At 44.5% G+C, this 27604-nt stretch overlaps 1 protein-coding gene across 5 annotated transcripts in view; it reads right to left on the bottom strand.

The window, feature by feature from the left end:
- The window catches only part of GOLGB1 (golgin B1), a 294232-nt gene that overhangs the window by 8443 nt on the left and 258185 nt on the right, over positions 1–27604 (bottom strand). For all 5 annotated transcript variants that reach the window (XM_086918651.1, XM_086918690.1, XM_086918672.1 and 2 more), the window contains 3 exons: positions 25179–25276; positions 16377–16511; positions 15506–15614 (listed from right to left, as the gene is read on the bottom strand). In XM_086918651.1, coding sequence (XP_086774777.1) covers positions 15506–15614; positions 16377–16511; positions 25179–25276 — 342 coding nt within the window. The remainder of the gene's footprint in view (positions 1–15505; positions 15615–16376; positions 16512–25178; positions 25277–27604) is intronic.

The raw sequence follows: 27604 nt of genomic DNA, 5'->3' as shown, positions 1-27604 counted from the left end.
ATGGGGAAACTGGTATCTCGAACCTCCATGAATTGCTCTGCGATCACTGCCATCACTTTTGTGAACCCCCGGGGGGCTCTGGTAAGTATTAAGTGGAGCACAGTCAACTGAAAATACTATTGGCTGACCTTGAATCGCAGGTAACATATGTGGGACTACAGGACAGGCACATAAAAGTATACATCCTGCTGGTCCAAGGCTACCAAGCAGTCACCTGGATCCAGACAGAACGTGGAACAGTATGAGAATTTTTAATTTGTCCTTCCATAGCAAGGCATTTAGAGGGTGAGGATCTAAACAGGATGCAGGAATACATTCTTATTCAGCACGAGAAAAATGCAGAAGTAAAAACATGTACTTGCTTCTTCGATTGGCACCCTCTCAAGGTCCTCTTTGGCTAGTACAGCTTGCACCTATTGCAACAAGATGGACAGGTGCTCCTCTGAAAGCCACTCTAATGTGGGACGAAGCTGTGATGTGCCAGAAAGAAGGTGGAGGGAACAACCCTGCTAGACAATCTGGAGGACTCATCTGTCAGATGTGATGGACTGCTGCTCTGTGAACAAAAATCGGATTTTGCCTCCTACAGGCTGACTGCGTCGCTAAGGGCGCACTAAAGAAGCTTTGGGGAGGATACCGCCGAAGGGAAGGTACTGAGAAGAACGGTATCCCTCATGACCTGCACAATGTCTGCTTGATACCCTTTTCTGAAAGGACTAGGGTGGTTGTTGTGGGAGGGTAGTGGGGCCTGGAATGGTCTATACGCCAACCCTCTGGAGTAGCCTCAGAAGAGTAGAAACTGATGAGGTAGCTTTCTGGCAGAGGTGGAGAAGTCCAAGGAACATACTGTGACACTGCTTTGTTTAAAGCACTCCAGAAGGGATGCCTGCACATCTCCAGAAAAGCCAGAAGATCACATCCACACATGGTGATGGAATATCACACTAATGCCCACTGCTTGCCCCAAACAATCAGACGTATCTAGGCCAGCCAGAATTACATATTTTGCTGCTCCTAGTCGCCTTGAATAGTTTGAGCCAAAGATGCCAAATACTCAAATTCTCAGGCAATTGGTGAGTGTAGAGGACAGCCTAACCATTTCACAGTTTCGGAGCCAGGCCAGACTGGCCCATCCTCCACTCTGGAAGAGCTGCTTTCAATGAATCAATCAATCAGGTGTTTGTAAAATGCAGCAGACAGTCTCAAGGCGCTGGAGGGTGGGGGCGGGGGGGGGTTGCTGGTCTGTCTGGGTGTGGAGGTTCAGTTGAAGAGCCAGGTCTTGAGGTTCTTCCTGAATTGTGTCAATGTCGCAGACTGCCTGAGGTGGAGTGGCAGGGTGTTCCTGGTCTTGGTGGTGAGGTAGGAGAAAGATCTTCCTCTGGTTCTGGTCTTGAGGATCCGTGGGACAGAGGCCAGGGCAAGTTGGGCAGAGCGGAGTTGTCTGGCACATGTGTGGAAGTTGAGGCTGTGGTGGAGATATGCTGGCCCTGCATTGTGGAAAGCTTTGTAGGCATGTGTGAGGAGTTTCAGCTTCAAGGTGATTCTCTTTTTGACTGGGAGCCAGTGGAGTTGTCTGAGGTGTTGAGTCGTGTAGCTGTGGCTGTGATGTCAAGGCCCAGTTTGGCAGCAGCATTGTGGACATTCTGTAGTTTCCGGAGCTGCTTCTTGGTGACGCAGACATAGAGTGCGTTGCCGTAGTTGTTCTTTCTGCATTCTGTGGGGAGCCATCTGAAAGTCTTTGGAAGCAGGCAGAGCGTGTGGAAACAGGATAAAGATACTGCCTTGATTTAGCGGTTCATTGAGAGCCCGGAGTCCAGTATGATGCCATGGTTGTGTGCATGGTCCATGGTCCATGGGGGTGTGATGGGCTCCTAGCACGTTGGGCCACCAAAAGTCGTCCCAGGCCGAGAGAGTTGTGGTTCTGAAAATTCTGAACCTGTGTTTAAAATATCATGATTCTGTTATGAATTTGGTATCAGTGAACCGCAAATGACGAATGCGGTATGCATGAGTATTTCCATCATGTTACACCAATGGATTCACTGTGCATTTGAAGGTTTTGTATTGAACACTTGGGTTCCATCTTGTGAATAGCAGCCATGTTATGCATTGCCCTTACAGTAGGCTCTCACCATGGCAGAACAAGCATTTAAAGGACATAACCTTAGCATGGGTTTGTGCTGACTTCTGCATGACCTGACAAAAGCTGACCCTGTTGCTTGAGGCTAACCTCGGAAAGCCAGTTCCTTGTTCAGCAGCTGGCGCAATAAAGATCAAAGAGCAGGACGTGTCTGACTTTATGGCCCACCATTCCCACTCCTCTATCTTCCTTCCCATCTGTTTCTGCCTTTCCTTTAAGACATGTTCATCGATCTGGGTTGAAGGTTTTATGATGGGTTTGTCCGGCCTGATTGAACAGGAAACCAAGCATGTGTGCGATCCTTTTATGGCCTGGACTTATCTTGAAAGTGGAGCTTTGTGTGCACGTCCTGGGAGTAACCAATAATGTACTTCAAAGCAGGAATGTGTGCTTAGGGCACAATATTTTGTATAAAAGGCCTGTGCGGAGGCCATTCAGACAGACTCCCTCATCCAGTTGCTTTAAGCGTGACTGGGCGACGCAGCCTCACAATTAATTATAATAAAGATGTCTTTTCATATTTCAGATTCTCTGTTGATTTCTTTGCCACTTTTGAATGGACTACTTATTGGTAAGACCCCTGAGAAGGAGTATTGTAAATATTTGGTTCCTCAGTTGGCGCAACCAACGCGGGCCTCATCATGAAGTTGAGGATGATGGAGGAGAAATTTTGTCAGAGAACAGAATTCTGCTGGGGAAGGCAAGACAGAAATCTACTAAAAGAGGTACTCTGTGCACGGAGGTTCTGGGGGATTCTCTGTCTTTGCGGCCCAGTATATTTTTGATTTTTCTGACTTAAAACTCTCCAAAAGATGTCACTCCTGACTGAGCAACCCTTTTTGGCGTAAGTTTTTTTAAAGAGACTGTTAGTGCAGTTAGAACTTGGCAGTTAGAATTTGGACAACTATTTGTTTGGTACAGCTTTGATAAGTTTGTATAGGTTTGTATATGCGAATTGCAATTTGTGTAGGCAGGTAATGTGCTTTACTTGAGGTATAAGTGGGTCGCTCCCAGTCCTTTGTTGTTCTTTGTTTGGTTCTTAGTATTTAAGTGGGTCGCTCCCAGTCCTTTGTTGTTCTTTGTTTGGTTCTTAGTATTATTTGAAAATTGCAATTTTCAATAACCGAGGGTTTGTATATTTGCAAATGTATCAATGGAGATAACCCCTTGAAGTTTGAAGCTGGATTAGTGAGCTATAAGATGCCTGATCTTAGCAAATTTGGAGATTTGTGTTGGCCAACTTTGTATACGTTTGAATTAGCCGGTTTATCTAAATAGGTTAGATTTACAAACATATTTCTTCCTTGGTGATTTTGTATCCCCAGGGAATTAAAATATGACTTAATACATAACAAGGATCCTTTGCTCTGTGCACTTTCATATGCAGAACGATTTTTGGTGTTCTGCCAGCTACAGCTAGTGAATTGAGTGTATTTTTGTTTTTCTGCACATACAGCTAGTGCTGATGGGCTGCTTCTGCAAGTCTTTTGGAACTCTATTGAGAAGTGTCTCTTGTAAATATGACCTAAAGCTACGTACAGTCCGGACTCTCCTGTTTTCGTCCTGAGTGTTGATTTGTGGGTTTTAAATGTGTGTTTAAATGTGTGTTTGAAATGTGTGTTTAAATGTCTATTTTGTTTGTGAGTTTTGTTGTAAATTGCGACGGCGCTATTTACAAGAAATGGTTAGAAAGCGCTGTATTGTGTGTCCTAAATGTTTCAACACTTTCTGTTTATGTCTGAAATGAGCTCAATGTGTGTGGTTCACATTTAATGGATATAAATAAGGCCCCAGACAAAAACGGAATTACATGTTTCTGCAAAAATAAATAAATTTACAGCATTTTCACTTAAATGCACTGTGTTAAATGTTCACAGGCAAACGTTTTTAGCTGCAGTATATTTGATAGGAATGTTTCTTCAGCCAGCACTTTTTGCAGTTAAACACAGGTGGAATTTTGCATGACGGCCCTTTTACATAAAAGAGCCCCAAAAATTGACGCAGAATGTGACGCTTTTTAAGTTAGGCATATGCACTCAGGTTTGTGAGTTAATGCATCTAAATAAGAGGCAAGAGATGCAGCGGGCTCTTATATGTAGAACAATCACAAACAGAAATAATTGGGTTTTATTAGAAGACAAAAATTATTAATTATGGAAAAATAATTATTAAAAATTAGTGCTACAAAAATCGTTTTTTAATATTTATAAAGCTTAACACTCATACTATGACCTCCTAGCATTAAAATGTGATTTACGTTATGTTGCATTACTAAAATGACGAGCATTAATGTGTATAATTTCGCTTGCCATAGGCGCACGCAAGCTCATTTTTTATAACGAATAAATTATTATTTTCAAATACCTGACTCATGGGTTATGTAATAGACATTCTAGTAATCCATACCATGCAAGAAAATTGTAGGATATTCATTTCTTAATGCCCAAAATGAGAAAGTCGATTTTGAGCAAAATAACTGTTTAAACTGCATTTTGCTTTCATTCAGAGTACTCTTTACAGTGTCTCAGCCTTGAGCAAATGCATGCATTTAGGTTTTTGCTATATATACATATGCAGGTTGTGCCTTCTCATGATTCAGTGGGTTAATGTGCCAGTACACAGGCTTATTTTTAATATCAGGGTTGGAGGTTCTACCTTCAGCTAGGCCTACGGAAAGTTTGCTTATTTAACACTGATGAAGTGTGTACCATAGGATTACAGTAAAGCATTTACTCTAAAATACTGGTCTGTGTGTCTTTAGGTTTTCAGAAAAATTAACAGTGAATGTAGTTTAATGATATGGGAATTGAAATAATTTTGGCGCCTAAAAAAAGAGAAATTATTTTTCAAAATAGATTGAATTATTACAGGATTAGATAGAGCCTACTGGCTTTGTCAGCTTCACTGTGGCAGAGGCTGGGGCCGGGAGAATTTGCAAAGGCTGGCTCAGCGCGCTCGCTGAGATGTTCTCTTTTAAGTGTTTCCCCGTAAATAATGGAGAAGGCCCTCATGTGTTGACATTTACAACCTCTTAATTAGGACTTTGCTTCCAAGGAATGCAGGATGACCTCTCTGAATGGGCCTCTAGAGGTGGGGTTTCTGGTCTCTGGTTTCTCCGTGGAAACATCAATAACATGAAAGAACTTGATTTAAACGGGGAGATGAAAAGGGGTTTCTTTAAACATCGTGTTAAATGCTTGGCAAAAATGATACATTTGTGTTTTCACACTAAGGACAATAATGTTTGTAAGCTGCGTTTATTTTACAGAAAATGAAGTGTTGCATTAAGTCTTAGATAGAAAATAACGTGCAGCCCTTTTCCAAATTTTGAAGGTTATAGGTTACAGGCCTACGTACAATACAGATTTGCTCATTAACAGTTAAGTAATAAACAGTTATTTTTTGTGTATGTTACAATGTTTTTTGTGTTGTGTATTTTTCTGTTTTTGCCAACAGATTATTCATGGATTATTCTAAGGCAGAGAAGACACGTGAGTCTGACTAATTGGAAAGAAATGTGTTTTTGCGTCATTTCTTTAACAGAAAAAAATGTTCATGTTTCTGTTTGAGGTATTTAATGCTGCAATGAGGGTATAGAGTTTGTATGGAGTTTAGACCTGACAATTTAGACAGGCCCAACATTGCATTTTTGGGCTGCAGGTTTACAGTGCATAAAGTATACAGCAAATATATTTGATGGCTTGACATGTGCATTGTGCATTTTTTTCTTTTTGTGTATGTTTTGTTTTATGTTGTTACCATTACAAGTTCTCCTGTGTTGTGAAGGGGTCCGTATGACGATACGTACCATTGCACATAACAGTTGGATGAATTTGGTATAATGATAAATTTCACAGATATGGTTTGCATACTGTGAGGAAGACAGGCAGCACTTTTACCAGTGCATGCCTAAATTTGGCTATATTGATATTGAAGAAAACTAAACAAATATAACAGGTTCAAAGTGTATCACCTGATGTTACTTACTGCACATTCCCTTAAAGGAATAGGCAGCCCTAAATTGTTATGTATCCTTGATTGGACCTAAGGATAGAATTATAGATCTGTGACTCAAGGTGACCTAATTTTTATATTGCGTTATTTAATCATGTTTTGTTTCCCAAATAGCATATGGCTTTGTCCCTTGAAAGGAAGCCAGGTTTCATTTTCCTCTCCCTGAAGAGAGAACAGGAACATAGAATTAGAATTTGTGTAACTTTGGTCTTTTGTGTATTCCCCGTACTCTTGGTGCTGTGTCACATGCCTGAGACACCCAAGCAAACTCTTGTTCTTCCTATAGATTTTTATTTTGTTGTTCCGCCCCTGACCAATGTCGCATTATGCTTAGTTATTAGGGATTTTAATTGTGTCCTACTTTCATTTCACTCTTCCATGTTCCTTTCACCAGTCAGCCCATTTATTATTATGGGTGTATTGTTTATGTGCACACTTCTAGACTGTAGTTATGTATCAGGGACCCCCCATGTTATGTAAAATGTTTTTTCAGACTGACTGTCAAGGTAGTGATAGGCTGGTTAACTGACTCAATATTATAGTAAGACAATTTTTCCATCGCAAGAGGAGAAACGAGGCAACGAGGCCACGCCCACCTGTGTATTTAGCCCGAGCTGACTACGAGCTCGGTGATTGTGTCAGTTACTCCTGAGGCTCAGCCGGGAGATTAGCGTGCCCATTGAAATCGTTTTTTAAAACTTGCACTACTGTGATTTTAAACTTTGTTGTGTTCCTGGGGCATTTACCTGTTCTCCTGTTTTCCGCGCAGCCGAGCTTAACGCTGCCGCGGTAACAGGCTTCCCCTCACTTGCCGCCATCTCCACGCCTCACCCTTGGCCACGCCCACCGCAACGAGGCCACGCCCACCTGTGTATTTAGCCCGAGCTGACTACGAGCTCAGTGATTGTGTCAGTTACTCCTGAGGCTCAGCCGGGAGATTAGCGCGCCCATTGAAATCGTTTTTTTTAAAATTTGCACTATTGTGGTTTTTAAACTCTGTTGTGTTCCTGGGGCATTTACCTGTTCTCCTGTTTTCCGCGCAGCCGAGCTTAACGCTGCTGCAGTAACAGGCTTCCCCTCACTTGCTGCCATCTCCACGCCTCACCCTTGGCCACGCCCACCGCAACGAGGCCACGCCCACCTGTGTATTTAGCCCGAGCTGACTACGAGCTCGGTGATTGTGTCAGTTACTCCTGAGGCTCAGCCGGGAGATTAGCGCGCCCATTGAAATCGTTTTTTAAAACTTGCACTACTGTGATTTTAAACTTTGTTGTGTTCCTGGGGCATTTACCTGTTCTCCTGTTTTCCGCGCAGCCGAGCTTAACGCTGCCGCGGTAACAGGCTTCCCCTCACTTGCCGCCATCTCCACGCCTCACCCATGGCCACGCCCACCGCAACGAGGCCACGCCCACCTGTGTATTTAGCCCGAGCTGACTACGAGCTCGGTGATTGTGTCAGTTACTCCTGAGGCTCAGCCGGGAGATTAGCGCGCCCATTGAAATTGTTTTTTAAAACTTGCACTACTGTGATTTTAAACTTTGTTGTGTTCCTGGGGCATTTACCTGTTCTCCTGTTTTCCGCGCAACCGAGCTTAACGCTGCCGCGGCAACAGGCTTCCCCTCACTTGCCGCCATCTCCACGCCTCACCCTTGGCCACGCCCACCGCAACGAGGCCACGCCCACCTGTGTATTTAGCCCGAGCTGACTACGAGCTCGGTGATTGTGTCAGTTACTCCTGAGGCTCAGCCGGGAGATTAGCGTGCCCATTGAAATCGTTTTTTAAAACTTGCACTACTGTGATTTTAAACTTTGTTGCGATCATCAGCGCGACATCAGTGGTACCTCCAAAGCAAGGCATTTGATTTGCGAAAGGCGTTGCAGAAGAAAGGAGGAGCTGATTCTTTTATTCATTGTTTGGGCTCTGTACCTGTTATGTGCTGGAAACCTCTGTCAGTGTACATTCCCTTGAGCCCTTGGCCCGAGTTTTGGCCATATTCACACCTCTTTTGCTTCACTCCAGTGGAAAGGCAGTGCACCCAAGGATCCACTTTTGGAAAAAGGCACTACATTCTGGTGCCCATGAGAGAGCAGCTTGAGGGTCCTCTGACACTAAATGATGAGTGTTGGAGTCTGAAAGTGCTGCTGATCTTGCTAGGTTGTTTCTAAGTAGTGCTTGGATCTGCACGAGATGCTTTGTGCCCTTGATCAAATAAATGAAGAGCACATCATTTGTAGTGTCTGACACAAAGAAGAGACACTGGTGCATTGTTTTGAGACATTGAGACTTTCGAGTGAGCTGTGAGTGTTTTGCCCGGAGGGCACTCCAACTAAACAGTATTGTTTTCTCATGAAAAAGCCTGAATTGAAGAGGCCCAACGCGAAGAAAACACTGGAAGCGGATTTGATGGACAATAGAAGCCTGCCAGGAGAGGCTTTGACGGACTTTGGGTATTTTCTGTGAGCTTGTATACAATTGAAGTTTGGAAACTAATTTTTGCTGCTTTGCTGGCATTGTTTTAAAGTACTATGCTGTTTAGTAAAAGCAGAATAAAGTCCACTCCCTGTGGAAGAGTATCCCTTTTCATCTGAGAGCATTTATTAGGAACACCACCGTTTCACTTAAACATATAATAAATTACTGAAATGCATAGGAAGCTATATAAAATGTTATTAGATAATTCTAGGATTTGCTTTCTGCTTAGGATTGTGCAAGTATTTTGCATTTGACTTTTGTTTTTCTTTTTCTCTTGCTTTTTCTGAAATTATATTATGGTTTTTTGTTAAATTTTTGATTGGTTACCATTTGCCAGTTGCAGGGTCACGCAGGAGTACCAACGGTTCAGTTTGTGACCTGAGGAGTGGCAATAGGTCTGCAGGACTTGCAGTGTCCCTATGACCTGCTAATAATCACAGCTGAAGTTCTCTATCAAGGTTGCGTGAGCGACATTAGAAAATGGAGATTGTATTGAGGAATTACGCTTTCTTTTTCTACTGTTTCTTCACATGAGTTTCATATTTTACCTGAACATGAACTGGTTAGGTCAGAGTTTACTGATAATTCCTTTTGTACAGTTTCTACATCAACCCCAGCTAGTGATGAATATAGACATGGACTCAGATTAGCATGAGTATAGGTTATTGCCTATGTAAGGGCAAAAGGATGCTCTGTGGTTCTGAAAATTCTGAACCTGTGTTTAAAATATCATGATTCTGTTATGAATTTGGTATCAGTGAACCGCAAATGACGAATGCGGTATGCATGAGTATTTCCATCATGTTACACCAATGGATTCACTGTGCATTTGAAGGTTTTGTATTGAACACTTGTGAATAGCAGCCATGTTATGCATTGCCCTTACAGTAGGCTCTCACCATGGCAGAACAAGCATTTAAAGGACATAACCTTAGCATGGGTTTGTGCTGACTTCTGCATGACCTGACAAAAGCTGACCCTGTTGCTTGAGGCTAACCTCGGAAAGCCAGTTCCTTGTTCAGCAGCTGGCGCAATAAAGATCAAAGAGCAGGACGTGTCTGACTTTATGGCCCACCATTCCCACTCCTCTATCTTCCTTCCCATCTGTTTCTGCCTTTCCTTTAAGACATGTTCATCGATCTGGGTTGAAGGTTTTATGATGGGTTTGTCCGGCCTGATTGAACAGGAAACCAAGCATGTGTGCGATCCTTTTATGGCCTGATTTGAGAATTGTTGTCACTTATTATTAAGTTAAATGACTTGTCAGGGTAAGCAGGCCAACCCAAGGCTCTACGTAGGTCGCCATCATATTCCTACTCTGCTGTAGTGCCCATCACTGCCACCAGCCCATGTCCCAAAACTGGCTTAACACAACAGAAGATCTGCCTTTATAACTACAGTAACTGTCAATAGTGCTAAGCTTATTCCTCCAGGAAGTTAGGCTGCAGTGATAACTCCTCTCTGCAAGATGCTTTCCAAGCAATACTCTTAGCAGAATTGTTGCAGAACCTCTGGTCTCTTTCCAACTTGAGAAGGAGACTGGCTGCCAAAGACACATCCTGGAACTCAGAATGTTTCTCCAGCACACCTCCTGTGTGCTCCCTGAACACCGGCCAATGCGAAGCTCCAAGGACACTGATCTACATGAATTTCTCCCAGACTAACAGACGAAAGAATAGATTGCAGAGTATCGATCATAAATCATAACATCTTTGATCTAGAGATTTAAACAGGAAGGAGGGTGGAGCACCGTGACAACTGACTCAGCAAAAAAAACACATGCGCAAAGGAACAGAGGCCATTACCTACCTGACCTCTACATTATCTTTGTCTACACCCCACCTCTGGGGGAAATGAGGAAGCAGGAATGGAGCTGCAGGCTATCTCGCACTTTACAAGACCATCTGATTCCAACCCATCCTTATGCAGAGTCTGCTCCACTTTAAAGAGATCTTAGGAATGTTGTATGTCTTTTTTCTAATTCACATCCCTGTTCTGGCAAGGCTCAGTTCTGACCTCCATCTTGTTCGCCACTTCCACGCAGGAGACAAGAGCTCATGTGAACTCCATGTTCTTTCTATCATCAACGTACCAGCTCACTTGTTGACCTTGTGGTCTTCTGTGTGCCAGCTTCCTTGTGGCATGGAGAGGGATGTGGAGGTCGTGTTTAGCAGAGCCAGGGAGTCTGTTCAAGATGTGATCCATGGGAGGTCGTCTTATTTTTATTTATTTATTTTAATTTCTTATATCGCGCAGGAATCAATCCCGTAAGGGTATCTCCGCGCTTTGCCAGCCAAAACATTAACAGAGTCAGTGAGAGTGATTAATGGAACTGGAATGCTTTCCGGAAGAGGAGAGTTTTTAATGTCTTTCTAAAGGACAGATGGTTGGTGGTCATTCTCAAATCTGTTGGAAGCTTATTCCATAGAGCAGGGCCGACTGAGGAGAATGCTCGGTCTCCCTGTCTGGATTTTTTTGTTGCAGGGGGTTTCAGAAGAGCTTGGTTGCTTGAACGGAGTGACCGGCTAGGTTGATACAGCTCCAGTGATTGGGAGAGATATTTAGGACTATCCCCATATAAGCACTTGTGGACCGTACAGCATATCTTAAAACTGATGCGCTGCCGTATAGGGAGCCAATGCAGCTCATCCAACAAGGGCTTAGAGGGAGTCCTAGCCGGTGCACTCATGACCAGTCTAGCCGCAGTATTCTGGACTACCTGCAAACGGCCTACTGCATCTGCGTTTGCTAATATCAGCAGGCCGTTGCAGTAGTCCAGTCGGCTAGTAACCAGGGCCTGTACGAGTGTTCTCCTGTAGGTGTCAGGAAGATACGGGAAGACTCGTCTTAGAAGGCCAATGGTATGGAAGTACAATCCTGCGATGTGGTTGGTATGTTCCTTAAGGGTCAGTTCTTGATCAATTTTTACCCCTAGATTTTTAACGTGTGGCTTTGATGTTGGAACTGGACCCAAATCCAGCGGCCACCAATCTGGAGACCACAGAAGACTTGCTTTGCCGAAGAGCATGACCTCTGTTTTTGCAACGTTACATTGGAGGCAATTTGCGGCCATCCAATGTGACACTGCCCTCATACCCTCAGCAAAGTTTTCCTTGACTTTAGGGCCAAGGGAGCTGAAAGGGTAGAGGAGCTGGGTGTCATCAGCGTAGGAGACCGGTGTGAACCCATACTTCCGCACAATCTCAGCAAGGGGGGCCACATATACATTAAACAATGTAGGGCTAAGGCATGAGCCCTGTGGCACCCCCTTCGTGAGCACCCTCGAGGTGGAGCGGTAGGGGCCCAGGCTAATAGATTGCGACCTCCCAGAAAGGAAGCTCTCCAGCCAGGATAGTGCTGAGCCTCCAATCCCCACTCCCTGCAAACGGCTGAGGAGGATGTTATGGGACACGGTATCAAAGGCCACGGACAGGTCCAACAGCACTAGGATCATGGAACCCCCTCTATCCTGTGACATTTTGATCTTATCAGTCACCGAGAGGAGGGCCGATTCAGTGCTGTGGTTGGGCCTGAACCCAGATTGTGATTGGTCCAGGCCCCCTGTCGCCTCGATAAAGCTGGAAATGATGGTGTTAACGTGTTTCTCAGCCTGTTTGCTAATAAAAGGGAGGAGGGAAATAGGGCGGAGGTTGGAGAGCTCTGACCAAGGTAGGGTTGTATTTTTGCGTATGGGGGTTCACAACCGCTTCTTTTCAGGGTTGTGGAAGTTGTCCTTCGGCAAAGGAGAGATTCATTAGTTTTTGAATAGTGGGGCCTAGAGATTCCGTCAGGGAGGAAATCATTTTAGCAGGAATCAAGTCATTGGGGGAGCCGGTCTTCATTTTGTTAATAAGTGTGGTCAGTTGTTGTAGAGTTATTTCTGGGATTACATGAAGGATGTTCCCAAGGGTCACCGTTGGAGAGATTCCAGAGGCCACAGTCTCTAGAGGACCTGAGACTTTCATGATTTTCGTATATATCCCCTCAATTTTATCTTCGAAAAACTGGGAAATTTTATTGCAAAAATCTTGGGTAAAAATATTCGGGCTTTCACACATTACTGGGTTGGTGAAGGCCTGTATAACCTTAAATAGCTCTCGAGTAGAATGCAGGAATCGTGGCTGAAACTTAGTGGTCCGGATTTCTACAGGGGTCTTGTTCAAATGGCACAGGGAAGTCTTGATATGATTAGTTCTGAGCTGGTATGGCAGGTTAAGGCTGGAGCAGACAAGGGAGTGGTCTGTGTAGGAGAGCGGGGTGGGCTTGTTCACCGTAAAGTTGGAGAAGTTGGTGACTATGGTATCAAGATGGTGTGAGTGGGGTTGTTCACTAGGTGCAAGAGTCATGATGTACTCAGGTCTTCCCGGAGTATGGGGTGTTGGGGGTCAATGTCGCCCACTAGATGAAAGTCAAGTTCACCTAGTACAATGAAAGAGTCGGTTGTAAGCGCCAGAGGGACGATAAGGTCTGCGAGAGTGGCACCAAAGCTGGATCTTGGTCTGGTGGGCTGGTAAAGTAGTGCTTGTCCCAAAATGGTGTGGCTTGAGATGCTGAGTTTGAAAGCCATGTATTCTAAGTGTCCGCTGGACGAATGGAGCAGTTGATTCTCTCTTTGAAGACTATTGTGAGTTCTCTTTTTGCTTGTGCTATCCTGATTTGTCTTGAAACCGGGTGGGAGGCTATCACAATGTCTGGAGTGGATGCTGAGTTGAGTCAAATCTTGCTGAGGAAGAGTAGCGAAGCCAGAATCCAACTTAAAATGGCATGCATCACTCACAAAGCGCTCCACTACAAAACACCAAGATACCTGGCCCAGAAGATAGAGATATCTGGAGGATGCAGACCAGCCAGGAGTGCCAAAGAGCTGCTGCTGAGACCACCCATCTTCAGGAAGAAGAAAACATATGACAGGGCTTTCTCCGGAGCAGCCCCCAGTATTTGGAACTCACTCCCTTCAAACATTAGGAAAATTCCAAACACAGCAACATTCAAAAGGGAAGCTAAGATATTCCTAATGAGTAAGTTCCTTACATAGACAAGACAGGTCATCGCCACCTTCGAGACATAGGTATTCCAAAACTATACAACAAATGTAAGTAAAGAGAAAGGTACCAGCTATACGGGGGATAACCTGGCAGTACCTCACTAAACCAGACTTATAGATGAAGAATGCACGGAAAAAGACAATTCGGAATTATTGTAACAGAATATAATATATAGTACAGTAAGCAGTAGAATAACATTGATGGTAACTTTTAAGATAGACATACAGAGATGTTTTAGAGAAATATGTAAGACTTGATTTCATGTAATGGCCTCGTCATTGTACATACCTATGTATATTGTATAAGATGTATGCCAAACTTACCTTATTTCACTGTGAAATGCTCACTATATAGCTTTACACCTCTCATATTGTTGAATGATAGTGCCATATAAAATGTACATCTATTCCTACCTCATGTAACTGTAAAGCGCTCTGATACCCAAGGGTCACATTTGCGCTATACAAAACTCTCTAAATAAATAAATAATAAATAAGTAGGTCGGGACAAAGGTCATGCAGGAGGTCCCAAGTATTATGGCATGTTTGGCGAGTGAGCAGGGAATGGGGAGTATGAAGGAGAAGGTAGGGTGTATGTTGCGATGGCAGTTCGGTGGGCATTGTATGATGGGGGCCTGTGGACGCAGGTTGGGGGATGTGCAGGATGAATTCTGATAGTGCAGTGTGGGGAGGTGCAGGTGAAGGGGTTGTGTGTGGTACGCTGTAGGCGTAGGTGAAAGAGAACGTGGGATGGGGTGAGGTCAAAAAGTGTGAGGTTGGGGGGTGGAGGAGAAGCAGCAAATGGCGCAGGAGAAGGCACCTTCGGTGCAAGTGGGGCATCCCTGGGCCTGGCGTCCAGGGTTCATGTTGAGGAGAGCGTTGGCAGTGTAACACTGTGGGCTATGGGGGGTGGATTGGGGCCGAAGGGTCCTGGAGCTGAGCATGGTCACAGCAAGGATACACACAGACAGGCTTTTCTTTAGCACAGCTTTGGCTGCCATTAAGATGGTCTTGAGGGTGGCTCAGTGGGCAAGGCACGCAGGGAATGTCGGCAGGAGAAAGTGGTGGGAAACAGGGGGCAGGAGCACAGTTAAATAAATAGGCAAAAAAGAGAGTGGAGAGTGAAAGGAGCAAAAAAGAGGCAGAGCACTGACAAAAACAGTGAAAGAGTGGGAAAGCAAGGCAAAAAGCAAGAAAGAGCAAAATAAGAGAGCTAAAGATTGAGAAGGAGTGGAAAACTGGCAAAATGGAGCAGAAGTGAAGAGTGAGAAATTGGTGAAAATGGTGAGTGAGAAAATAATGCTAAAGAGTCATACAGAAAGCGGGCAAAACAGAGCAAACGAGTGAAGGTGGAGAAATTAACAATGAGTTTTAAAATAGGCAAAAGTGAGAAAGAGGAAGCAAAAATAGTGAGAAAGGCAGCAAAGTCAGGATAGCAGCAGAAGAGAGAAGCAGAGTGAGCAGTGAGGTCACAAGGCAGACGGATGCTGTGAATTCTCAGTCGATCACACGGAAGCTGGGTCTAAAAGAGCCAGGCTTGGTAAGAGCACCATGCACTTGACCTGCAGATGAGACAGCAGGAGAGCAGGCAGGGATGGGAAGCACCTTCTAATCTTGTGCTGGCCTTGCTACTCCCGCCAACAAAAGAATCAGGATCTTGACCTCAGATCTTTTCGTTGACAATCACACATTTCTTAGCATTTTTTACTAATAACTAAGTAAAACTAAATGTGGTTGACTCAGGGACAAGCAAGCTTGAGATAGGAAGGGGGCAATTGTCTTCACGAGGTATGATATAGAAGCACTATAGTAGGAAATGTTTGAGGATCCTCACCTTACTGAAAGTGCTGTCCAAGGGTTCAATCAACAGAGAGTGCTCATGAGAGGGAGACACATCGAAGCTGTGATCCTGGGTTGTTGGGGCCCAATGACTAGACTCCAGCCTGTATGATTTACAAAAAGTATAGATTCAACAAGTATTTTGTACTCATTCATTGCACCAGCTCACTACGACTGCTGCAGGACCATACTACCGCAGCCAGCTTTACTGCATCCTCCCACAAAACCAGCCACCATGAACTATGCTCAGGAGTAAGCTCTCTTACGCCGCCCTCAACCCAAAGCTAATTTACCATCCCTAAGAGACATCTTTCCTACTACTTCCCAAAGCACGAGTACTCATATCACCTCTCACATTCATTGCTCCTCATTCACCTCCAAATAGCGGACATCCTATACCCCCAAATTGAAGATCCAAAGTTAAGTTCCAAAGTTATTATTCACAACTAATATACCATCACATCAACCACCATGGTCAGTGGTGCCTTCCTTACCCACACTGTTATAGCACCCACCTCCCCAGCATTTTAAAGCACCACCCTCCACATGCCATACTTCTACACCACCGCATACAGAGTTCAACACCATGCTCACAGATAGCAGGGCTAGATCATTTTTTAACATTAGCACTTCATACATTATCTCCTAAAGTCAGCATTCCTGACCTATTAACTGTATGAATTGCTCCTACATTGTGTTTATCAAGATATCAAATAAGGACTCCATGCATTAGCTCCCAAAGTCAGAATTCCTTCACTATTCACTGTATCCATTGCTCCTACATTGTGCTCATCAAGAGATCAAACAAGCAGATGTCACACTACCAGCACCATCCTTGAAAAGTAGATGGTGCAACCTCATCTTACCTTCTAACATGGTCTTCTGATGTGAAGAGAGCCTCTTCTGCTGCCAAACGTTGGTCCCGTTCCTCGCTCAGCAGTTCCTCAAGGCGCTGCAACTCTTGTTCACTGCTGATCTGGTGCTGTTGAGCTTCTGACAGCCTAGAATGAAGGAGTTGGGAATCCTCTTTTGTGAAAAATTACCCTTCTCTCAAATTCCAGTAGAGGGGAAAATACCCATATTCTAATTACATTAGTAGACCCCTAGTCCCTGCAGTGGGTAAATAGCCCTTAGAGCAATCACACAATGTGCCTCCTGTAACCTCTCAATCACTGGATGATGCATAGGTACGTCCTCCCAATTGCATTAAGTGACCAACGCATATTGCCATATTCACACCAGAACCACATCACATCACTGGATGAAGGCAGCTCTATGATTCTGGTGCTGTTGGATCTCTCCGCCGCCTTCGATACGGTGTCTCACAAAGTGCTTCTTGAGCGACTAAAGGACGTAGGTCTGGAAGGTGTGGCTCTGGCATGGATGGAAAGGAGACGGTGGCAGTGTCTCCAACCCGCTTGCCGGCTGCCTCGAGCAAGGAGAGCGCCCATGCAATGGTACTAATTTTAAATCGAACTGTGACATTATTTTAAATTGAGATAACACTGAATTGTAATAGAGTGATTTTTAAAATTGGAGCGCATTACTTGCACCTCACGCACTCACTAAGAAGCAGCTCTGCTTCCAGCCATCCTCGCGTGACCCACGGTTGGTGAAAGCGCTAGGCTGCCGCCTCCCACGATTACAAGGGGGTGGTAGGCTTTTGACTCACTTCCTGTTCACTTCCTGGTCCACTGGGAGCGGTTAGCGCTCTAGTGGATCCACACAGCGCTATATAGGCGGAGCGCCGGGTGTGCTCGCTGCGGGAAGGAGACGGTGGCAGTGTCTCCAACCCGCTTGCCGGCTGCCTCGAGCAAGGAGAGCGCCCATGCAATGGTACTAATTTTAAATCGAACTGTGACATTATTTTAAATTGAGATAACACTGAATTGTAATAGAGTGATTTTAAAATTGGAGCGCATTACTTGCACCTCACGTACTCACTAAGAAGCAGCTCTGCTTCCAGCCATCCTCGCGTGATCCACGGTTGGTGAAAGCGCTAGGCTGCCGCCTCCCACGATTACAAGGGGGTGGTAGGCTTTTGACTCACTTCCTGTTCACTTCCTGGTCCACTGGGAGCGGTTAGCACTCTAGTGGATCCACACAGCGCTATATAGGCGGAGCGCCGGGTGTGCTCGCTGCGGAAAGGAGACGGTGGCAGTGTCTCCAACCCGCTTGCCGGCTGCCTCGAGCAAGGAGAGCGCCCATGCAATGGTACTAATTTTAAATCGAACTGTGACATTATTTTAAATTGAGATAACACTGAATTGTAATAGAGTGATTTTTAAAATTGGAGCGCATTACTTGCACCTCACGCACTCACTAAGAAGCAGCTCTGCTTCCAGCCATCCTCGCGTGACCCACGGTTGGTGAAAGCGCTAGGCTGCCGCCTCCCACGATTACAAGGGGGTGGTAGGCTTTTGACTCACTTCCTGTTCACTTCCTGGTCCACTGGGAGCGGTTAGCGCTCTAGTGGATCCACACAGCGCTATATAGCCTCGCGCCTTCCTGAGCGCGCAGCGATCGCGCGCAGCCCCGCTGCCCGTCTGCGCCCGTCCGCGACAGGACGGGGCACAGGGGCCACTGACTCTGCTCCATCTCTTCCATCACGATCAGGTATGAGTCCACACCGTATCACCTACACTACTCACTCCCTACTAGACTTAAAACCGCCATCCACATGTTGTACTAAATTACCATGGCATACTGTTGAGGGAGCCATCTCATGTTTAGAATGCCATCACCGAACGCTCAGCAATAACATTCTGTCTGAAGTAGAAGCCCCTGTAGTAGGGCTGAAGTCCTTCCTTCTAAACGTGCGATCCCTGCCTAAACATCAGCATGAGGTATGGGATCTGGTAAATTCTATCCAACTAGACATATGTTTTATCACTGAAACCTGGATGAAGCCCCACACCATTACAGCTGTAACAATGGGGATCCCAATCGGATATAAGCTTAAACATCTAGATAGAGAAGGGAAGACAGGCGGTGGCCTAGCAATCATACACAAGGATGATTTAAAGGTCACTATACTCTCACAACATCAAAGTCTACAACTAGAAATTATGTTTTTTAAAATAGACCTCACTAGCCACATATTCTGGAAAGGAGCTCTGGTTTACCGCCCCCCAGGACCAAACCCAGATTTTCCCCTCCTTCTCCAAGAATTGCTAGCTCCCCAACTCAAATCCAATGAAGATTTTATTCTTCTAGGGGATTTTAACATTCATGTAGACCAACCAACACTACCTGAATCCTACTCCCTTATTACCGACCTGTCAAATTTAGGTCTAGAGAAAAAAAACACTGGACCCACGCACAGTGGTGGCCACACGCTAGACCTTGTTCTTTCCAACTGTTCCAAGGTCACCTGCCTTCCAGCAAGAGAGATTTTATGGACAGACCACTTTCTTCTAGAAATTTTACTCTCAACCCCCAAAAGGCCTACTAATAAAGGACCCTCCCTTCCGACTTGGCGCCGCCAATGGCATAAAATCTCCTTAAGTAATCTACAGGAAATTTGGGTACAACCCACCATACTAGCAGAAGACACAGTAGATACTGCACTGGCAAAATTCACAGGCTCAATCAAGCAAGCCATTGATACCCTGGCCCCCCTAAAACTATACAAAGAGTACCCCTCCTCTAAACAAGAAAGTTGGTATACTCAGGAGTTAAGGGAGGAAAAACAGAAATGTAGGCAAGCCGAGAAAAAGTGGAGGAAACATAAGACCGAGGAGACTAGAGCGGTCTTCCACCATGCTCAATCTAAATATTATAAAAACATCAGACAGGCTAGAAAAAATCGTCTTTTGCAACAGCTAGAAGAAGCTACTAACTGTCCCAAGGAGCTTTTTAAAATCCTTCAAAACTTTGTTAAACCCGCCGCATGTGAGAGCTCTGAGGAGTTCTCACAGACCTTATGCGACGAGATATCATCTTTCTTTGAGAGCAAAATAAATACTATATACGAAAAAATAGTGGCTGCCAATAACAGCACGAGTGGCATCAATAGGACCACACCTCTAACCCCGCCTAAAGACAAAGATAATGCATACCCAATACCATACTTCCCCCTTATTGAAAGTACAGATCTCCCTCATCTCATTACTCACATCAAATCAGGATCTCCAAATGACCTCCTCCCTGCTAAGATGGTTCCCCCCCTGATCCCTCTCCTGGGCCCCTTCATACAGAATGTTATTAACATCTCTCTCTCTAAAGGACAAGTCCCAGCAGACTGGAAAAGGGCGGTGGTAAACCCAATTCGCAAGAAAGCTGCATCCCCATGGACCGACCTTTCCAACCTGCGTCCCATCTCACTCCTGCCATACATCAGTAAGATAGCCGAGAAGCATGTGAACACCTATCTGTCACAACATCTTGAAGCAACGGAGGGCCTGGACTATTCTCAATCTGGTTTCAGGCCGAACCACAGCACCGAATCAGCCCTCCAAACAGTGACCAATAACATCAGAATGGCACTGGATGAAGGCAGCTCTATGATTCTGGTGCTGTTGGATCTCTCCGCCGCCTTCGATACGGTGTCTCACAAAGTGCTTCTTGAGCGACTAAAGGACGTAGGTCTGGAAGGTGTGGCTCTGGCATGGATGGAAAGCTTTCTGTCAGGCCGTTCTCAAGAGGTTAGGCTGGGCTCCCACAAATCCATCCACAGGGAGCTCAACAAGGGAGTGCCACAGGGTTCTTGCCAAAGCCCTACACTTTTCAACGTGTATGTGGCTCCCCTGGCCAACCTAGCAAGATCATTCGGGTTTACACCGGTGTCGTACGCTGACGACACCCAACTCCTCTTTCCCTTCAAAGACCTGACACCTGCAATAAAAAGATCTTTTGCAGAGGGAATGAGAGCAATATCTGCATGGATGTCATTAAACTGTCTCCAATGCAACATAGGAAAAACGGAGGTCCTGTTGTTTGGACAAGCAGCAACACACTGGACACCGGATTGGTGGCCCCTGGAATTAGGTCCTGTTCCTAGCCCTAAAAGCACAGTGAGAAACCTTGGAGTGCTATTAGATCAGACACTCACTTACAAGGACCACGTAAATCAGGTGGCGAGTACCTGCTTCCGAGCCATCGGAATGCTAAGAAGAGTGTTTCCCTACCTGCCAGATTGCCATAGGAAAACACTTGTGCAGGCATTAGTCATCAGCAGAGTGGATTACTGCAACGGCCTTCTTTTGGGAGCAAATGAAGGGCAGCTCAAAAAGTTGCAGGTAATTCAAAACACGGCAGCAAGGATAGTCCTCAATGCCCCCCCCAGGACTCCCTCTCTCCCACTGCTGATTAGGCTCCATTGGTTACCAGTGAGGAAGCGAGTGCATTTTAAGACCCTATGCACTATCCACAAAAGTGTGATAGGCAAAGGCCCAAAATATCTGGCCAACATCTTTCTGCCTTATGCCCCTGGACGAACCCTGCGCTCTGGTAACCAGCAGCTTCTGCAAGTGCCAAGAATAAAAAAGTCCAGACAAGGAGGGCGAGCCTTGGCCCACCTTGGACCAAAGCTTTGGAATTCCCTACCTCTTGAGATGAGAACAATTACCAACCATCTGACCTTCCGTAAGGTCTTAAAAACACATCTATTCCCCAGTAATTGATCCCCCTATGTCAATATGTACCATTCATCTCTTCATTATCATCTGAGGATATTCTCACTGGCAAAGCGCGGAGATACCCCTTCGGGGGTCTATTCAGGCGCTATAGAAGAATATAAAATAAATAAATAAATAAATCACCTATTCTGAATTACAAAAGCTTCCCTACAAAATTGGTTCTTCATAATCAGATTAATAAAGCCCAACAGATGTCCACAGTAACATCTCAGCACCTCTCCACAATAAAACTGGAGACCAGTCATCAGTATTTTTTCAGTATTCAAATGTATTTATTTCCAAGAATTCATCTTATAGAAATAACAAGTATATAAAATCTCATATAGACAGATAAAAACGTAATATAAAGCTAGAAAAACCACAACATAAAATTAGGTGCTCTGTCGTATTCCCTTCAAAACCTATGTGAGGTCAGCAGCCCCATGGAGTAATAACATATTTACCAAGCATCAGCTTTACAAGTACAGAGAGTAATAACTAAGTTGGAGCAATAAATACCGCAGTTATTTATGCTTACATTTCTAGGATTTCTGAATAGCATCAATAAACCCTGAATGTGCAACAGTGACATCAAAGTTCTTTGTTTCAAATAAAGTACTCAGTGCTTCTATCCTTGAGTAGACTCTGTACCTTTTAAAAACAAGCAACACTAAGTCGCCTTGGGGAGGGATATCAGTAAATGAGACGCATATACATATACCTGGACCATTCACTGGCACCACAGTAGTAAAGATCATTGCTACTGAGCTCAGGGAAAACAGGAAAGCTCTGTGAGGTAATAAGCCAAGTTCACGTATTTTTCTCAGATATTTTTCACTTGGACCTAGATCAAATAATGAGGCATCGTTGAAGCCCGCCGCACAAAGCCAGTGTGCTATTGACCAGCACAAACAATAGGGACCATTGTCACGACTTTCGTTTTTTAAATTTTTTTTTTTTTTTAGAGTAGGTCACCATACATGCACAACATGCAGGGCAAAACCTGGAACTGGATGCCTGCGCTCTGCCACAACACTCTAGGACATCGGCAATCTGTTATCGGCACTTTCTATTTACCTGAACACCTGAATCCGACTGTACTTTTCCGGTCAGGATTTTACCATCGCTTCCCATTGACAATACGTACCAACACCCTGACACTGCACTACTCGATGCAGACAACATTCTGGCACTGCACCTGCAGCACCCCAAAACATGGCATTCGTATAGCATGCAAGCACTGCCTGGCACCACCCGGAAACATGATGGTATGCCCGGCACAGGAACCAAATAAAGGCACTCTGCCGTGTACTTGGCTGTCCGTCAAGCGCATAGCGTGCAATGGCAAACAGAAGTGTAGGTAGTGAATAACTTCCCCTAGGTGCCAGTACTCACTCATCCGTTACGGGAAAAGGGGTATAATTAAAAAGAACCGAAGTAGTGGAAATATAAGGAAAAATATGCATAAATTTGGGTGGTACACTGTTATTTAATCACAATGTGCCCATAAGTACAATAAATCGCACAAATATTCCATCATATATTGAAAAAAAACATTGGTGCCCCAAGGAGTGAGGGAGAAACAAAGGAGTGCGTGAGAAGACGTGCAGAGATTTAAAAAGGGTTGGAAGGTAAAAGTGCTAGTTGCCAGATCAAGGCTTTGTGAATAATCAACACTGGCTTCGTCGTAGGGCCAGATGAAAAAAAAACAATTAATGTTCATTAAATATAATGCAAAACCGTGCTCTATACGCCTATGTTGATATCTTCAGATTGTGGCCCAAGCTGGTGGCAGGGTAGGTTGTTGACGTTTCAACCCCAAATGTAGAGCTAGGTGTCCATATAACCTTAGAGGGGGGTCTTCATCAGGACTGGGAAGGTGAGGTGGGGCAGGGTTACCGTGAATGGTATATGGGTGGTTTGGGCCAGCCGGCTCCAATCCAGGGAGAACGGAATAATATGGGCCTGGACAGAATCATGGTCCAAAGACTTAACTCGAGGAAAGTAGTACAGCCGACTTGTAGGTCAGCGATTAATGGGCCAAGACACAATCATGGTCCACAAGGTACATCAGCCGATGATTCTGGTTTGGGAGAACAGAAACCCCATTTACAGCAGACTTTGACCCTGTTTACAGTTACCGCCGACCTGTGAAGCAGCCCAATTTCCCCGAGTGAACCTTGTGGACCATGATTGTGTCATGGCCCATTAATCGCTGACCTACGTGGCAGCTGTACTTCTTTCCTCGAGTGAAGTCTTTGGCCCGTGATTCTGTCCAGGCCCATATTATTCCGTTCTCCCTGGATTGGAGCCGGCTAGCCCAAATCACCCATATACTATTCACTGTAACCCTGCCCCACCTCACCTTCCCAGTCCTGATGAAGACCCCCCCTCTAAGGTTACATGGACACCTAGCTCTACATTTGGGGTTGAAACATTGACAACCTACCCTGCCACCAGCTTGCGCCACAATCTGAAGATATGTACATAGGCGCACAGAGCATGGTTTTGCATGATATTTAATTAACATTAATTGTTTTTTTTTCATCTGGCCATACAACGAAGCCAGTGTTGATTATTCACAAAGCCATGATCTGGCGACTAGCACTTTTACCTTCCAACCCTTTTTAAATCCCTGCACGTCTTCTCATGCACTCCTTTGTTTCTACCTCACTCCTTGGGGCACCAATGTGTTTTTTCAATACATGATGGAATAATTGTGCGATTTATTGAGCTTATGGGCACATTGTGATTAACTAACAGTGTACCACCCACATTTATGCATATTTTTTTCCTTATATTTCCCATAAATTCTGTTCTTTTTAATTATACTACGTACTGGGACCCCTCTCTCCATGTACAGTACTCACTCATCCGTCAGAACCTGATCAGTTGTCGGGAAATAGTTAAAATTCCTAGACCACCTCGAAGATAATTTGTCTGGGAAACTCCAGTAAAGTTCATACAAGTTTAAAACAAGCTGGCTCCGTGAAGCCGACGGTGGGAGGGAAACTGAAAGCGTGCGCTGCGCGTGCTGCCAGCCTCCGGGGACAAGAGATGTGCACGCATACGGAGTGCACATCTCCTTCCGTACAGGTGCACATACCCTGTCCGCGCGTGCCACCTCCTGTCTCCCTTCCAGCACCAAAGCCGCAACAATAGAGTAGGTAGCGAATAACTTCCCATAGCAGCCAGTACTCACTCATCCATCAGAACCGGATCAGCAGGCGCGAAATAGTTACAATTCCTAGACCCCCTCGAAGATAATTTGTCTTCACCAAAGCGGCAACAATAGAGTCTCGCTAGCGAAGCAGCGCATGCGCTGCGTTCGTTAACGAGACCTAATGAGGCAAAGAGTCAATGCTTTTAGCTCTATAAAGTATAAACAATCAAGGAGTATATGGGTTATATAATATTTCACACCAAGTGCACGTCAGCAAATACCTTGATTTCGATGAGTCCTATTCCAATGAAAAGAGATTCTCCTTGGCGGGTAGATGCCAATGAGTAAAATGTTGTGTCTCATTCTCCTGTCAGGAATTTTAGTTAAATAAGGAAAACTCCCAGGATCTTGCAGATGTTCAATAGAGTGCACTACATATCTTTGGGTCAGACAGTGAGCCCTTTCTGCCAGTAGGCTGAGAGCTCTTGCCTTTTCAATAAGAAAAGATTTTTCCTTCCCCAAGCCATTGAATCATTATTAGAAAAATTAAATTTAAATAAACAGATGCTAACAAATGTAACAATTTGACATGAAAGTGGGTCTTGGTGCTATTGAGAGCCTCTATGTTCATGGGACATTTTGGATTAGCATTGTTAAATTTATGAGAAAATAAACATTTGCAAGCACGGGCTTCTACCAATAAGGAGGTTATATCTAATTTAAGCATTAAGGCTTGAATCATGGCTTTTTGGGGAACTACGAATCATTTCTTCAAACACTCTTTCCACATAATCCTAGCTTACTCCAGGCCAGCAATATAAATCCTACCTCATGGTAGGGGGTCAATAGAGCATAGAAGGAGATAGTTGGATGAAAAGTGGTCTTACCTCAGGGTTAGTTCCTTTAGTTCCATGGAGTAAGTCTCAGGTGTGGGTTCGTTCTTTTCCTGTGGGGCACCGGGGGCTGCATCAGTCATAGGGTAACCCTATAGGAGAAAGACATCTTTGAAATTAAAGGAAAGAGTTAAACGGTAGCTCTACTGAAGTTCAAAAGCCACCACCAAGAGACCAGGATATTGGGCCATTGTGTGTGTGGACGTCATTAAATGGGCTGTCAAAATTACAGCTGTAGTCATTTTTGGCAGCAGAAGCTACAATGCACTGAAAGTAGGAGGCAGCGCAAGAGTGTCAAATGGCATTTGAAGTAACTTAACAGTATCAGGTGCTGTGTTACTGATCCCTCATTCTCGAAGAATTTCAGCATTCTTTGTCAACTAGTAATAGCATCATGGTAGACCATGCAGACGTCTTATGTACTGCATGCTCAGATGTTTACCTAGTCGAACAGTACCCAGGTTGTTTGACAGGAAACTCATACTCAAGCTGGAAACTGGCAGTACAGCTAGGATACCCCTTCATAGGGTGTGATTTAAGCTAAGTGTGTAACTGAACCAAGAAGGGAATTAAGGGTATACAAATCAAATTTTTTAGGTTTCTAGGCTCTCTACTGAAAAAAGTACATAAGAAGCCAACATGACTCAGTGAAATACATTACTCCTTTATCAGAGGTAGATGTGGAGCAACCAAGTACAATGTCACTATGGGTACTAAGCTGAATGGCTATAGACAAGCTGTTTGGTTCAAAGGACATCAAGGCATACAAAAGAAAAGAGAGGAGCCAGCAGGTTACCCTAAGCCCTGCTCTTTGCACATGTACTCTTTTTGGCTACACACACTGTCAGATTTCCCTAGGCCACAGATGTGAGTTCATAGCTGTATCTCTGCAGAAAAAGGGAATATGGACAGATTCTTACACATTTCTCCCTGCAAGCTACTCACTGGAAGAAAAAACCTGGAGGACAACAGATCTACCAGAGAACGTGTGGGGCACTAGGGGCCCCATTACATTTTCGACCTACCAAATCAGAGCACATGAAAAGGTATTATGGTATTGGATTCAGTATACCTAAACCCATAGTTGAACATAATAATTAGAACAGCCATTATCGTCATATAAACACTGGAAAAGGCAGATAAAATTGAGTAAAATAACTATGAACACCAAACATCATAGTTTACTTGTAAGAATCCTCACATACATTAACAGATCTGCCAAGCTACGTAAACCCTCCCCTACCTGGTAATGACTCATGATTGGACCACTGCTCAATCAGAAGGAATATTTTTGGTTACGGCATTGTTCCTATTCAGGCAGATATTCCTCACCCCTCATTAGGAGAGATTGAGGTTATAAAGTCTAATGACTGCATAGAGCAGCTGCCTTATGAGGATGGATGTCAACCAACAGCTGGGCATGGGTGCTTCATACCCGTTGCTGAGTGAGGGCCCTTAGTAACTTCATTACAGGGCTCTGTCCGGTACCAACCTGCTGCTTAATAGGGTGGAATGATACCACACTACACATAAAGTCTGTAAAAAAACTCAGTTTAAAAGCTGTTAGTTAAACACGTTAGGATGGTAATTCACATAAAGGTGTATGTTTAGTTCTTTAGAAGATTGTACTGTGGTAGCACTATCATGGTGTTACGGCAAAATGCACACTATCACCAAAAGTCAGACCTTCGAAGTTTATACTCCAAAATAGCAGTACAGGTAATTGTTAAGACACTTTAACCTTTTACATGGATGGATGGTGCAAGGAAGAAAGAAATGCCTGTAAAAGAAGATAAAAACCACACCCTACCTAAATAGCCCCCTGCAGGACTCATAACTCCATAAGCCCTAGCAACCTATGAAAATACACCAATGACGCTTTGGAAATATGTCTATCAACAGCAGCAATTCTGGCATCACAGAATGCACAAAACAACTGTTGGAAGCTGGTACTCTCAGTCCCTTTAACAGAGAAAAGAGATGCATATTTTGAATTGAGCAGAGGACACCAGCAAAGCGAAAACCTAGCTGCACTGCACATCATATCACCCTAAGCTTAAGGACATACCATTAGAATGAACTTGGGAGTCCCACAGGTACAAATGACCCAAAGGAGATAAAGATAAAAAATCCTCAGAGTGAATAGTAAATCGAGGGACTACCCTCTTTGAAATGAACCAGTGTACAAGAGTACCCCCCAGCTAAGAAGAAACATGACTAAGACTACTAAGTTGAATTGCACCGAATTCCTACTATCCGAAAGGCCACAGATATTGGATTAGTGGGGTATAGCTGTAGAGCATTCGCTCTTGCTACTGGGACTTTGTAGTAACGAGGTCCATGAGACTAGAAATAGTTCAAGATGATATATTGTAGATGGATACAAGTTATGTAGATCAGCCAGTATAGACCCCACCATG

Source organism: Lissotriton vulgaris, chromosome 1_1 (assembly GCF_964263255.1).
Source record: "Lissotriton vulgaris chromosome 1_1, aLisVul1.2, whole genome shotgun sequence".
NCBI classification, from domain to species: domain Eukaryota; kingdom Metazoa; phylum Chordata; class Amphibia; order Caudata; family Salamandridae; genus Lissotriton; species Lissotriton vulgaris.
This window is presented reverse-complemented; position numbering and strand designations above follow the sequence as displayed.